The sequence below is a fragment of the Rhea pennata genome, chromosome 6 (assembly GCF_028389875.1).
Source record: "Rhea pennata isolate bPtePen1 chromosome 6, bPtePen1.pri, whole genome shotgun sequence".
NCBI lineage: Eukaryota > Metazoa > Chordata > Aves > Rheiformes > Rheidae > Rhea > Rhea pennata.
The window spans coordinates 6,414,780-6,429,266 of NC_084668.1; the positions used below are offsets into that span (position 1 = coordinate 6,414,780).

At 36.8% G+C, this 14,487-nt stretch overlaps 1 protein-coding gene across 1 annotated transcript in view; it reads left to right on the plus strand.

The window, feature by feature from the left end:
- The window catches only part of LOC134142097 (von Willebrand factor D and EGF domain-containing protein-like), a 169,933-nt gene that overhangs the window by 95,381 nt on the left and 60,065 nt on the right, over positions 1-14,487 (plus strand). The window contains 4 exon segments of the mRNA XM_062578857.1: positions 2,186-2,290; positions 4,986-5,100; positions 8,508-8,758; positions 10,016-10,235. Of these exon segments, the coding sequence (XP_062434841.1) occupies positions 2,186-2,290; positions 4,986-5,100; positions 8,508-8,758; positions 10,016-10,235 (691 nt within the window).

Genomic DNA, 14,487 nt, shown 5'->3' on the forward strand with positions numbered 1-14,487 from the left:
CTGTTCCTCACTGTCCCGATCGCCCGTCCAGAAGAAACAGCTCTCTCCTTCCCGATGATACACGTGTTCAAACCATCTAGGCACAACTGTCCTGAGCTTTTAAGGCCAACTGACTTCTGAGTAAAGGTTTGCTCATCTTAGGTCTGATGGCTGCTTTTGAATATATTGTGCCACATCACTAAGGCAACTAAAGGAAAAGCATTTAAAATAAAACAATTCAATTCTAGACAGACACCAAGCTGGAATTTTCTAATACTGTGTTGAAAAATTAAAGCAATAAAAAATTGGAAAGAGATGCATTTCATTCACAATGCTCACACTGAACAGAAAAATGAGTGCAATTTTATAACTCATTTTATTTTTCCCTGTTTATTCTTTTCTTTAGCATCTACCCATTACTAGTACACTAGTATTGAGAAAAAATTGGAAACTCTGATAAAAGAATTAAATCAAATGTAAACTGCATTAAGAATGACATCTTCTTAATAGAAATCTTGCTGCAAATGAGCACTTTCAGTGAAGTACAGATTTCTGGGGTCTGGGGTTTAGGTTTTTGTATTTTTTTTTTCCTTTTTCTCCTCTGGAACTTTCCTTTTTCCTTTCAGTGTAACATATAATAGTAGAACACCTTGACTCAGTACGATGTCCAGAAAAGAACTGTGTTTTTTCCTTAAAGCTATACCAATGACTTTTGCTTCAATTTAAATTGGTCTGAAGTAGTTAGATCTACTTCAGAATTTCAAGTTATAAATACACAACAATACTATCTGTTTATCTACTTATATTTATTTCTGCAGCAATGAATGCACTTAGCTAGTAGTACATTTTGAACTGAGGACAATCACGTGTGGCACTGTGGGAGTTATCTACTGTATTATGTTCCACAAGCTTTTATAATAGTCTTAGAGAGCTAATTGATGCTTTTTATGGAATTTATTAAAGTCATTTTTATTCTATGCACTTCCAGTTAATCTTTGCTCCATATCAATATACATTCACTCTTACAGTGAACTGAAATAGTTTATTAACTCATCAAGAAACTTTATACTCTTTGGCCCTGTTACTGATGAGGAACTGTAAATCTGATTCTCTTTCTGAGCTAAGTCTATGCCAGCCTTTGGGTTTCTGCACTATCTGCCTGTCCATCATTCCCCTAGGTAACTTTTGCAAATATGACTCAAATTAGGGAGAGAGACCTAGGGAGAGACCTCTGATTTAATATCAGAGATATTAAATTCTTACAAATGTCACGAAAACCAGCAGGGCGGATGTGCAGAGACCACCGCTGCCTTCCCCGCTGGACCCGCAGGATGGCTTTCAGGAGTATTTTTGCATTAAAATGCTCTTTAACATTCACATACTCTGTTTCAAGACGTGGGACAATGCTTTCTCAAAGGTAACACATTTCCTTACTTCTCTGGTATCCTTTCCTTTTTATTGTAGAAAATTAAAATACAGACTTGTGTAACCCTGTCTCGTTGTGTAAGCATCATGTATTTTAAAACACATTTTAAGGCCTTAATTCTAGATAAAGACATTCTAAATTACTGGAAAGTGTAAGCTAGGACTGGAAGGTGACCTGTTCTCATCGACCCTCCTGTGGAAACACAACGTTTGCTGTCTACTTTTATCCACAGCAGTACTTCTTTGAGGCTTGTTTAAAACCAACTAAATAAATGCATTCTCTTTTTTCTTCAAGGAAAAAAAACCTAATTGGTTCATTATGACTAGGAAAGTTGTCCCGACATTCTGCCAAAAATCTTAATTTCATGTCACAACTAGAAAGTCCTCCTTGTGGAACTTGATTACCTGTGCTGTCTCATAAGGGTATCTGTCTGATAAACATATTTGGTCGTGCTGCTCATGGTCCCAGGTAGCACACACTATTGAAAAACATACTCATTTTGTCTACTGAAAATGTTTTTAAGCTGAGACTTTTCAACAAACCTAAATGCAATCAGAAAAATTGAATGTCAGCTGAGCCAAAAAATCTTTCTGTTATTAATGAAGTTTCTAGTTTGGAACATTAAGCAATTTGTTAGCTTGCAGTAGAGCAACTCACGAGCGGTTTAATTTATCTTGCTGGCAGGCATCCAGTGCAAGGGTGCAACAGTATATGCCCAAAATGAACAGACAGTCTCCATACGGATTATTACATTTTAAGGATGATTTTTGTATCATTTAGATCACTAATGATGGCTTCCAGTACAGCAGTTCCAAAGTTCTGACCCTGTACGATGCAGTCTGCCAGGCCTGTGAATCCCATCCAACTGGACTTTGTAAATTAAAGGTAATTGAAAGAACATAAAGGTTTAATATGGATCACTCATCTCTTCCTTAGCTCTCTACCTCCTTTTGATGTACTGTGTGCAGCACCTATTTCAGAAGAGGAAAATCTATTTCATAGGTCAGCTCCATGATCTAATACTTTTCTCTCTTTCACAATTTCCTTTCTGCATTATTATTATTATTTCTGCGTATGAATACCTGACAAAGTATGCTTTATGATGGACTTTTATCAGACTGACATTTCCAGAGAGAACACGGTTGATAATATTTATACTTGAAAATATTAATGGAAGTAAATAGGCCTGCGGATTCTCCTCTGAAAGGTTGCTTACTTCACTTCTGAAGTGTCTCTACTAGTAAGCTATTTTACCTTTCAGCAAATTCTTAGTCTGCATGGGGGAAGCACTGTCACTGCAGGGTGCATCGTTTGTATAGCCCTTTCCTGCCCTAGCACGAGGTATACTAAGATGCATGCCATACAACTTTGGTCATGTGAAAATACTCGAGGCCATATAAACTTTCCTGCTTACATTAAATATTACTAAGTACAAATACATAGTACTATGACAGTTTCAATGCTGTAATCAAAGTCTAGTGCTACATTTTAAACTGCCAACACTCTAGTAAGTGCCTGGGTAACACTGTATCTCTATGTCTCTAAATGATTATTAGTGTAACATCCTCTTTTCCTAAAAATCTCTTATTTTCCAGAGGACTGCATTAGACAATTTTACCATTTTTTGGTGGGGCTTACAGTATACTTTTAGCAGCTATTGGGTGAAAACACTTTAATGCCCCACTCCTGAGGCAAATATGAAGAGAGAGCACCACTTTTTGTTTTTATAAAATATAGATTAATCAAGTATATCTAACTCATTTGCCTCACTGTACTCATTAACACTAACATGAAAAAAAATAGTTTTCGAAGTTGCATTGGCTGTGGTAAATTATGAGTTACCAAAATGAAAAGAAAATCCAGTTTTTTTGAAGTAAAACAGTGAATAGAAATTATTCCATGGGCCCAAATTAGGGTAAAAACACTTAAATTTCAGATTAAAATAATTATGTCAGAACAATTTCAATTAAAGCTTTTTTTTTTGTCAAAGGATTTCCTTATTCTTACATATTTGAAACTCAAAAGCATGTATGTTTTCTCACTATGCTAGTGTTCTCTAGGGATTTTAATAATTTCTATTCTAAGATGCTTCAAGGGACTATTTGAACTAGGCTTCCAACTGCATCAAACCACATTCTAATTACCCCTCTTATAACATTACTTTGTAATACCTAAATTGCTTTCAAAATAGGTGTTTCAATTAAGGGACATTTTTTATCAGGCCATTTCACATTTTGTATTCCTCTTTTATGGAGCCCATTCTCTACCACATTATCTCATCAGAAAAAAATCTTTCTTCATCAGAACCAAGCTTAGTTCCTTTGAAAACAACAATGTAATAAAATCTAATTAACATCCAAATTTTAATGTTGAAGATCTGTGGTGTTCTATCATACGGGGGCAATTACAAAGTCCTTTTTGTTTCTTTACCTTACCTAGGACTCTTAAGATGGTATAATTTAAAATATTACCTAATATACATTGCAAAAGAAGCCTGAAAAACTAATAAAGCAGTACTTAGAAACCACAAGATTCAGTACACAAGCGACTCAGAAAAATCTTTTGGGCTTCAGTGGGATCAAGCAAGCAGAAGGCAGCCTTACGCCCAGGCTGGGAGTCTGTGGATATGTATGTACTTTGCGGTCAGATGTTTGATTACAGCACAGATAGGCAGGTTTGTGCTAATTTTAGTATAGCTATTTTATCTACCAATAGTAGAGAAATTCAAGCAGCCTGGTATTTCAAAGGAGCTGTATCAGCTCTCCAGTGGTTGTGGGATTTCACTTTAAAGTAACGTCTATTCAAGGAGGGAAAAGGCAAGATGACTTCAGGCTCCAGTAGCTTCTATCTCCTGCTGCCCAGCGACAGCAGAGCTCCCCTGCCTTCCTAGGAGAGGCTGTTCTTCATCAAGCTGCAATGCCAGATGAAGTTCATTCTGCACATGAGCTACCAACTGCACATGAGCTACCAGCACAGGCTACTACAGAAAGGTACAGCTCTCCCACGGCACCATCAATACATTTAGCTGTTGTTCATAATAATCTCATGGAAGCCTAAAATCAAATGCAGTTCTTTATTCTGCGGTTATCTCATTGCTTTTTTGTATTTTCAAGAACGTCCAGCAATAACTTTGTTACAGAGAGAGAATTCCAAAATTTCAAATGGAGATTTTAGCTAGTCTCAGGTTTTTTTTAATCTCATGAAGCTTGCTTCTGAATGTTAGCGAACAAGCATGTTAGTAGCCACAGCTGGTAGTAATAATCACATACACTGTGTTAAGTGTTGAAAAAAATTCGTATTCTCTTACACAGGGACACACAACACTCTAAGCTGCCCAAGATAAAATATGCAAAGCTACAAAAATCTCACACTGAAACTGGAAAACTCTTACATTTCATCTCCCTGTACATATCCCTGTTGGGAGAAAGTGCTAGCGTTTAAATCACTACTATTTCATTGTGTCAAGAATCAAACAAGTTCTTGCCCATTTCCAGCACTTACTTACTGCCAATTTCTCATCTTTCTTATTTCTTTTTTCCTTGCCTTCACTTCCACACATTTTTATTTCCTTTTTTGGCAGGAAAACACTTGTAACATAGATGGACTTTGCTACGGTGAAGGAGAGTCAAGCCCTACCAGTCCATGTCTTCTCTGTGAACCTGACATTTCTAAGTTTGCCTGGTCTATTAATGAAAGTAAGACATCTTTTCTAAGATTTGGAAGCACTTAGCTGGAAATTCAGTATTCAGCCTGTGAATACAAAGTTCCTTCATGTGGCTACCACGGGCCTATTCTACACAGTGTGGGTGGACTGTTTCCAGCGGGAATAACTGGGTGCACCAGAACTGCAGACTGAACAGAAGGAAGTACTGCACTGTGTGCACTATAGGCCTGCGCACATATCTTGTTCTGGCTGAAACCTGGCAAACCTCAAATTAATAAAATCGAAGTAACACCTTAAAATGAAATTTGTAACATGCCAAATCCCCATGCAATGCTCGTATCTGTCAGCTAAAGACTGATGGACTCTAAATACATCTGTGGTCACATTGTAGGCACAAATCTTTAAGGGAACAATTTGGGGAAAACACTGCTTTTAAAACACTGATGTATATTTTTGGTATCTGAAAGAACCGTTTTTTTTTTTTTTTTCCCTGAGCAAAATTCTAAGACATGCTACACAAAAGGCCTTGGCTCGGCAGGGTGTCCAAGTGACAGGAGTCAGCCAGCCACTCCTTTCATTGCTGCAAAACCTGAAGGATCATTCTGCAGCCCTTCGTGACAGGAGCCATGGAGAAGCCTGCCTTTGGAAGTGCCTCCTGACTGCTCAGGCCATAAGCAAACCTCTTCTAAGGCTACACCCCCAATGTAAACTACAAGCATTATTTACAGCTTGTTTTATAGATAACGCACGTTTCTAGCAGCGTTATCTTCACAGTGCCTCTCCCCACATACATGAGCACATTTATATCTCGTCAGTATAAAGATTGTAATACTGCTTTTATGTAAATTCCTGTATTGGTTCCAGAAGGAGTTTCGCTGTACTTTTAGGTTCTGTAAATAGACACAAATTATAGAGAGGTACAGAAGAAATGACAGGACCTGTTTGCTTTGCTTGTTTGTTATATTCCTTTAGAGTGACTAGGTCAGCAGGACCTTTCTGGAAGGACAGCAAGAGTGTTCTTTTCCTTGCAAGAAAAACTGGGAATGCTCGGGGACAGATGCTTTTGGAAAGTGCAACGCATAGGAAAAGAAATAGCAACAGAGCTGTAACACAAGCGCCTGGAGTCTATAGCTCAAGTATAGACATTGCTGAGAGAAGCAGTGTGCAAACACACTGGGTCTCAGAGGTGACACAAAGACACCTGAGAAGGATCAGAAAGGACCCATAAGACAGCTGATGGCAATACACAAAGTTGTAAGCTGTCTGAAACCAAGCTGGGCAACAGTGACACAATGGGAAGGGAGAGAGTTGTTTGTGATCCTTTTTATTTCTGTTCTGACCTAGTCATTTTGAAATTTATTTAAAAAAAAGAATCTCTTGTTTAGGTCCTAAAATTTTGCCATTCAGAATTTAAAATCCATTGACAGAAAAAAGGTGTAAGCAGGTCCATTGCAAGTTTTGGTCAACTAAGAATACCACTGCATTTTATTTGGATGAGTAGTTAAAATATCTAAGGGTAAGCCAGTCCTGAAGAGCCTGAGTGCCTGAAAGTATCTTTTTCCCTAAAAATATAATTTAGTTTAATAAGAGATTTCGCCTCTGACTCACACACCTTGCCTCCTTTCTATCTTTGTATTGTATTGGCCACAGCAGTATTATCTCTAGGGATGAGCTGATTCTGATTCGTACATAGACAGACGTATTATTAATACTGAGATAGTTCTATTTTTAAGTTCAGAAAATGAATTAAAAGGCAAAAACTGCATTTCTTTTTTTAATTCTGTAAGGCTAGAAATGATTTAGGAGATGTGGAACAAACCATGGTTCACATTTCAGTAATTTCAAATTTGAAAATACCAAAATGAAAGGGTTCATCAGACTTGTTTTCAAAATTGTCAGAACCTTTTAAAAAGCAGTGCAGTAATTGTGAGTATATACATATTCACTGAATATACAGGATGCCTCAGTGTAATTAAAAACACTCTTGTTCACAAACTGCTTTACGAGCTTCTCATTTTATGGTCTTTTGTGCCTATAACTTCTTGTAATCCTCCATCCAGTTAACACCTTTGCATTTATCTGTAAATGCAAACCCACTGAATACTTCATTGATTGCTTCTAGCACAACCTTTATGGGCTCCACGGTTTGAATGTTTGCGAAGTAAGAGGTAAATTAATAGATGGAAGCTTTCAGCAGTTATGCCATGACAATCTGCTGGACAAGCAGTTTTGAAAGCTCTGATAGCAGAGCAGCAATGAGTAGAGAGACACATTTAAATAACTGCATAATGTGAGACAAGCTACTGAAAGCAAAACTTTAGAAGAGGATCTTCAGGCACAAAAAAATCACTTCCCCAAAGCATAATGCAAAGACACAAGCACTCTTTACGAGAACATTTCCTCCTAGTTTTAGAATATGGCTTGAAATTAATCCTCTGAAGTAGAAATGTTTTAAGTTAAACAAAACTATGGACGGATTACATTCTATGAGAAGAATCCATTAAATATCAGTACATGTTAATTTGTACTGATGGTTAAGGAAGAGAAAGATGGCCTGAGACTGAGCAGGCGTAAGTCACTGAAATGAAATTCCTAGCCCTGCACAGAGCTGCTGTCTCCTCAGGGTACTCAAGTGATCTTTCTCTGCCTTGATCTCCAATTTTAAAATGTATTACTTCTCTTCTCCACCTTGTGCTCCTTACTTATTTTTATTATAAGTATCTTCTGGCCATATTTGTCCCTACTATAAAATAGCTGAGTACAATTGGGCTTTCATCTTCATTAAGGAAATACTGAATATAAACAACAACCATAGTAAGAATAACAATGACAACAGTGACAGGATATGTACTACTGTCCCTGTATCACTGATGTACCTGTACTGGCACTGAGAAGATTCCTAAGGTGTCTGACTGAATTCAGTAAAACTGCTCAGACTCAACTACTACTCACATGTATTCACTAGAATCCACATAATTTACATGTTTTTCCCCCGAGTTGCCTACCCGATTCATTTGTAATTCATCATTTTGAGAATTAGTTTACTTACTTTTAGATAGACAGATAAATAAATAGATGGTAGAATAAATTTACATATGTAATTATTACAGATATAACTGATGTTTTAGTAAGAACTGAGGGAGGTAGAGTAATAGGAGGTTACAGATGTCATGTCTTATCTGTTGTTTATCAGAAACACTTCTTAAGTAATCAAAGTTCACTATAAGAGAGAAGTTCAGTATGGGAGATGAGAAAAAAGGGAGGAAGAAACTGGAGCTTCTGGTAAAGCTGTGTGCTGCCTCTAAAATCTAAGTAACTTCATCAGTCTCAGGATATTTCAGTACTTTATTCATTAAAAACATTCCTACAAAGATCTGCATTGTGAATGTTTACATGGGAGAAACTTTATGTGATCGTGATTTCTTTTTTGCTGTTTAGACAACCTGCCTCCTGTGTTCCAAGCCCCCTCCAGCCAGCTGCTGACGTTTATTGGTGAGAATTTTGTTTACCAGCTAATAGCAGTGGATCCAGAAGGGTCAGCTGTACTATTCATCTTAGACACTGGGCCACAGGATGCCAGGCTCTCTCCAGCTGGCCTTCTCATCTGGAAAGTTGATTCAGAAGAAATGCAGACCTTTGAATTCACTGTGGCGGATGAATGCAATGCACAGAGCAGATACTCTATTGAGGTAAGGCAATGAACACTTTAAGTAAAAACCAAAAAAAAAAAAAAAAAAAAAAAAAAAAAACCCAAAATACCTGTTTATCATGTCATTGCTTTAGTGCAATTGTCATTATAGTTAATAATTCATTACTGTCTTAAAAACTAAGATTTCAGCTGTTTCCTTGTAAGTGTGTATTACCCAGCAAAACAATAATGATCAATTAATGGAATAAATATCTCTGAGAACACAGAAACTATGTATGTAATGAACAAGAGAGAGTGCTATTGATTGCTGTTTAAAAGAATACTCTTGCAGAGCCTGTTAATGGTTCATTAATCTGCTTCAAAAATCACATTCTGTTTTGGGGTTGTAGAAAAAAGCACATAACATAAAAGACCAAGTCTTAGCTATAAAAGGGAGATTATAACTCATTCTCAATGATATTTTTAGAGGGTACCTTGCTCTTATGTCATTACTCCGCAGTTCAAGTTTCTTGAGAGAGCCTGTGCATTGCTTTGTCTCTACATTATAGCCTAGCCTTAATCCCGTGATGGCATGAGCTAATAAAGTGAGATGCAGTCTCTTAACATAGGGCATTTTTGTGAGGAAAAGTACTTTTTGCTAAAGATTCAAATCTTTACTCATTTAAACAACTGTCATCAAAAATACCAATCTGCTGAACCCACACTGCAAAGGAGAAATTAGACTCTGGATATGACTGAAATAGAAATATTTCAAGCTAGACCTATGTTTAGTGAGATGCAATAATGCAGATATTCAAATCTGTTGAAATGCTGTCCTTGTTAATAGGTAGCATAACTACAGATCCCTCTTCCTTGAAATAGAGACAACCTATGGAATGCCACAGTCATGCTGCTGCCTGGGAGCCACCTCTGATGGTGAAAACATAAAGAGGATATATAAGCAAGCACAAGAGAAAATACTTCCTGTTTCTTCCTTTAAGAATAAGGAACAAATCCTGCCCTCACATACTTTTTAGCAACTGCTGTTATAGCAAATAGGATTTTTTCTTCTTGTAAGAAGTTAGAATGTGCCCATAAATGATAAAAAGAAATCCCTTTAAAGTCAAGCTTTCAGTCACATAAATATACTGAGTGTGTGATCATCTACCAAGACAAAGGAAATTGGTTAAATAAAGCTTTCATAATACTGTGCAACATATTTGTACTGTAAATCTGTCCTTTCCTAAAGGGTAACAAAGGACTCTCAACTGTGATTACTCAGAATAATCTTATCCTGACTCCCTTTTGCCCTCCTCAGGTCCTAGTGAAGCCTTGCAGCTGCATCAATGGTGGAACATGTGTTACCAATATCAAATTCCCTCCAGGCCTTGGTGAATATCTGTGTTTATGTCCAAATGGATTTGATGGAGAATTCTGCCAGGAAGATATTAATGACTGCAAATCAAATCCATGTGGAAGTGGAATATGTGTGGACAGTGTGGACAGCTACATCTGTAAATGTCCCCTTGGACTGGAAGGTAGCACATCATTCTTTCCATCTCTAATGCAACCGCAGATTGTGCTTCAAGTTTTTTAGAGTGCAGTATGACCACAAGCATCTGTCAAATGGGCTATAGATGCCTCACTTTCTGCTCCCATGCCTTAGTTGTAAATAAAGAGAGAATGCATAAAAAGTTGAACTATCCATGCTCAAGGAAGAAAAACTGACCTAGGGCCCTATGATCCTGAAATGATCATTCAAAGATGCTGTGAACCACTCTGATCTCAGTTTCTACCTGCTAATTTCCCAGCTGCCTATCCATGCGATGAGCCAGGAAAAAAATGAGTAGAAGAGGAAAGAGGGAAGTTTCAGGATACTCTTGCTGTCCAACAGATTTTATTACACTAAACCAAGGAACTAAATTGGAAATAAATTACTTTTGTAAGTATAGGAAAGAGAAGTAGATATGGAAAGTGTGTAAAAATAAATCGTTATTTTGTACCAGCTGAATCTTCACTAAGTTTAAGCCTTAGAAAAGGACAAACCCATGGAGTTGTCAGACACACTGATGGAACAAAATCTAACCTTTCAAATTTCTTCCTCAAGGCTGACCACAATATTGTTTTAAGAGATGCAGGAGGTTTTAAGAGAAGAAGAATGATCACTGTAACAAAAGATTTGTTGAGGAATACCAAATGAAAAGCAAGAATAAGAAGAGTGAAGAGAAAAAATGCAGTGAAGACAAAACAGGTGGACGCAAGACATACAGTAATCAAGAATGAAGTAAAAAATGTAAATGCCAAGAGAAAGAGATCACACGCAACTTTCATGCAATTTATATTATTAGTGTGTGTGATCAGCTTAGCTCACAGTTCCCAGTATCAATGTGTATGTTGGGCTATGCTTACTTCATTAGACTTCACCTGCTTAAGAGTGCCTACGTAGGCTACTAATTGTTTATAGCTTTTCAGTCACGTTGCCAGGTGGCTGCCTGATCACCTTGAAAGATGGATCCATCCTGCCAATCACTGATAGGACCTTTTTGTTTGAAGCTATATTTCACTGGTAGAACAATCTATTCAGGGACCCCCTACTCCTAATGGTAAGCCAGAAATGTGTACGTCAAGCGGAGGCTAAAATGGAAGGCAGACGAAGACCAGCTTCACGCTTAGTCCGAGTTTCACACTACATCCAGGATGCATCCTCATTCCTTCCTCTGCCTTTCTGCCAAGGCTGCTAACAACAGTGCCACTTAGAAGAAAAGTCATTCATTTACACAGGCCACTGAGCAGTCACTAGTAAGTAATGACGTTGTGTTACTACACATTCATGCCTGATTCAAATCAGGTGCTAAGTGAAACTGTGTTAAAATACATCTCGGATCAGAATCATTTCAAAATAACAGTTAAGAAAAAAAAAAATCAGTATCTTAAGTTAGGCTCTTATTTTGTATCTTAAGTCGAGTTCTTATTTCAGTACCTGAACCTACTGAAAAAGCTCACATACTAAAGCACACATGAATTCATGAGACCAATAACATTTGCTGCTGTACAGTACTATAGCTTTGAAAACCAAGTAGATGTCACATCAGATGCACAAATTATTGCTACATATACTGTATACATGCAAGAACCTCCATTTTAAACAAGAAAGATGAACTGCTTTTATTCAGTGGACTTGTATAGGAAAAAACAGCCTTTCTCTCCTTCAGCAATTCCTGAAACTTTTTTAGTTTGCTTCCGTCACATGGGATTGCTGGTTTAGATTCCATTACCTGTAGAATTCCAGCAGAAATTAAAAGCAAAAGTAATTGAAAAATGGGAATTCAGAAACATGGTCTAGATGATCTATGTAATTCCTAGATGGTACAGACTCCAAGTAATGCTACCATTCAACAAAAGCAAGCTGGTGTCCAGAGAGTGTATATGCCAGCAGAGAGTCTATTGATCCAGAAATATTTAAGCTTAAGCACGGAGACTAAACTTAGAAAGTTTGATCAAAATACAAAAAAAAAAAAAAAGAAAAAAAAAACTCTTATGTAGAATGTCATTGTCTTGAATTCCCCAGAAATAATATTCCTACGAGAATAGGGAAATGTAGGAATCTTTTAAGCATTTTTTGATTAAACACTCAACAATAGAACAATTCTTCATTGCCTACAAGGAGTTGGATTAAATGAATAGAAAGAAATTCCATGAGTTCCTATCTTCTGTGGATCTATTACTATTGCTTGATCTATCTCATCAGTTTCACATTGCTGCCCTTTTTCTCACTTTCTGCAGTACTGCATATAGATGGAATGAAATCAAGCTCTATTATTCCACATAAAACGTCTGCCAGAATTACAACACATTGTTTATAAATTCGTATGGAGTATTTTCAGAAATTTGGTTTTCATTCTTAAAAAAAAAAAAAAAGAAGAAGAAGAAGAAGAAGAAAAGAAAAAAAAAAAGAATGAAATATCCAGCACTTAAAAATAACACATTTGAAAGTAACAAACAGCTACAACATGACTCTGAAGATAAGCGTGCAGAATACCTTGATGACCCAGGAAAAACCAGATTTTCCTGAACCCTTTCTTTCTTGTAAATTTAAATAAATGTATATGGTTTTTGCTCTGTCTCCCTGGTCCAAAATACTAAAATATAAAACAGCAAAATAAAAAACAACAAAATAAAGATATGATTAACTGAAGCAGGAAAGTATCTCCAAGTTTTAATAGAGGATGAAAAATTATAAGCAAGTGCAGCTGAAAGCCAGCTGGGAGGTAGACTATTTTACTTCAGGGCAGGTTCTGTGGCAACAATAAAAGCTCATCACTGATGCTGTGTTTATGTCTCAATTCCCCAGAAAACCATCAATAATCTAATGAGAAGGCAATGCTATACTGCTCAAGTGACAACACCATTTCAGCATCAGATCTGTACAAATGGCAATGAACAAGTAGCAGAAAAAAAAGAGCTTCCCAAACACCACTGCAAGAGAAGAAGCATAGAGAACAAGGTGTTGCTGAAGAGCAGCAATCCAAGCGCATCTGTGTATCTCAGGGAATATAAGTATATAATATAGGAATGGGAACGATGCAGGACAAAACCCATCAGAAAATCTGAGAGAAGGACAACTCCAGAATTATTAATACTTTGAACTTCTGTAGAGACTTATACATGTTACTTCTGTGGAGTCTTATACATGTTTATCTCATTGTGTGTTCAAAGCTTCATTCATTTTCCTTCAACACTATTAATGAGAATTTCTATTGTTTCTCCTTTACGGTCACTGAAAGCAAGAGTACCATCTGCTTCAGAACAGAACCCATCCTTGAAAACTGTATCTTAATCACAAAACCATTCTTTTTTTTCACCATGAATGCATTTATTAATGTAAAATTATGCAGAAAAAAATAAGGGGCCTATAATTTCACTTTACTTTTCAGGAAACCAAACAAATCAAGATTTATTCGTAGTACATAATAATCACAGAATCCCTAAATGTGATTCAAACTTAGGTACTGTTTGATTTACAGTCAACTTAACGTGAACACATTCTAAAAGTTGTTTTCTACATCTGTAGGTGGTCAGTTCCTCTCTAAGCATAAAAGGACTTTATCTTCTCAGCCAATTTCCCAAGGGACAGGGAAATAGAGCTGGCACAGAAACACATGTTTCAACCTAGAAACCTGAAGATCTTTTTTTTCCTATCATTTTTATCCTTATTGTAGCAGTGTCAAGAGAATTGAGACTCCCTTGTGGTGCAGTGCATTGGAGGTCATGCAAACATAATAATTCACACCTCTTGTTGCAGGCAGTTTTCTGTCCATTTCGGCTGCTCCTTCAACATCCTTCAGCCTAGTTTCAGGCTTTCCAAACATTTGTCCTCAGCCTCTGCTGGATTACAGCAGATCAGATAAAATTGATCAGATATTGTTTTAAATGAAATCTCTTCAAGAGTGAAATTAAGTGCTTACATAGTTCCATCTTTACATTACAAAATTCAGATGAGTGGATTTTTTTATTTAGCTTGATACATATGATGTTCCTTTGCCTTTTGTAATTCTCTCCTCTTTGAGATTTTTAACACAGTCCCCTGTAAAACAGACACTGTGCAGGAGGGAGAAGAGGGAAATGAAGGGGAAGTCGCTGTTGTTACTCAAACAAGGAACTTCATTCCCACTTTCATTGTCTGTAGTATCATGTTTAGTCTTTATATAATATTCAGAGAAAGAAAATAATTACTAATCTAATCAGAAAGTAATTCACATAATATTTTCCATTATGTGGTATCTATTGATT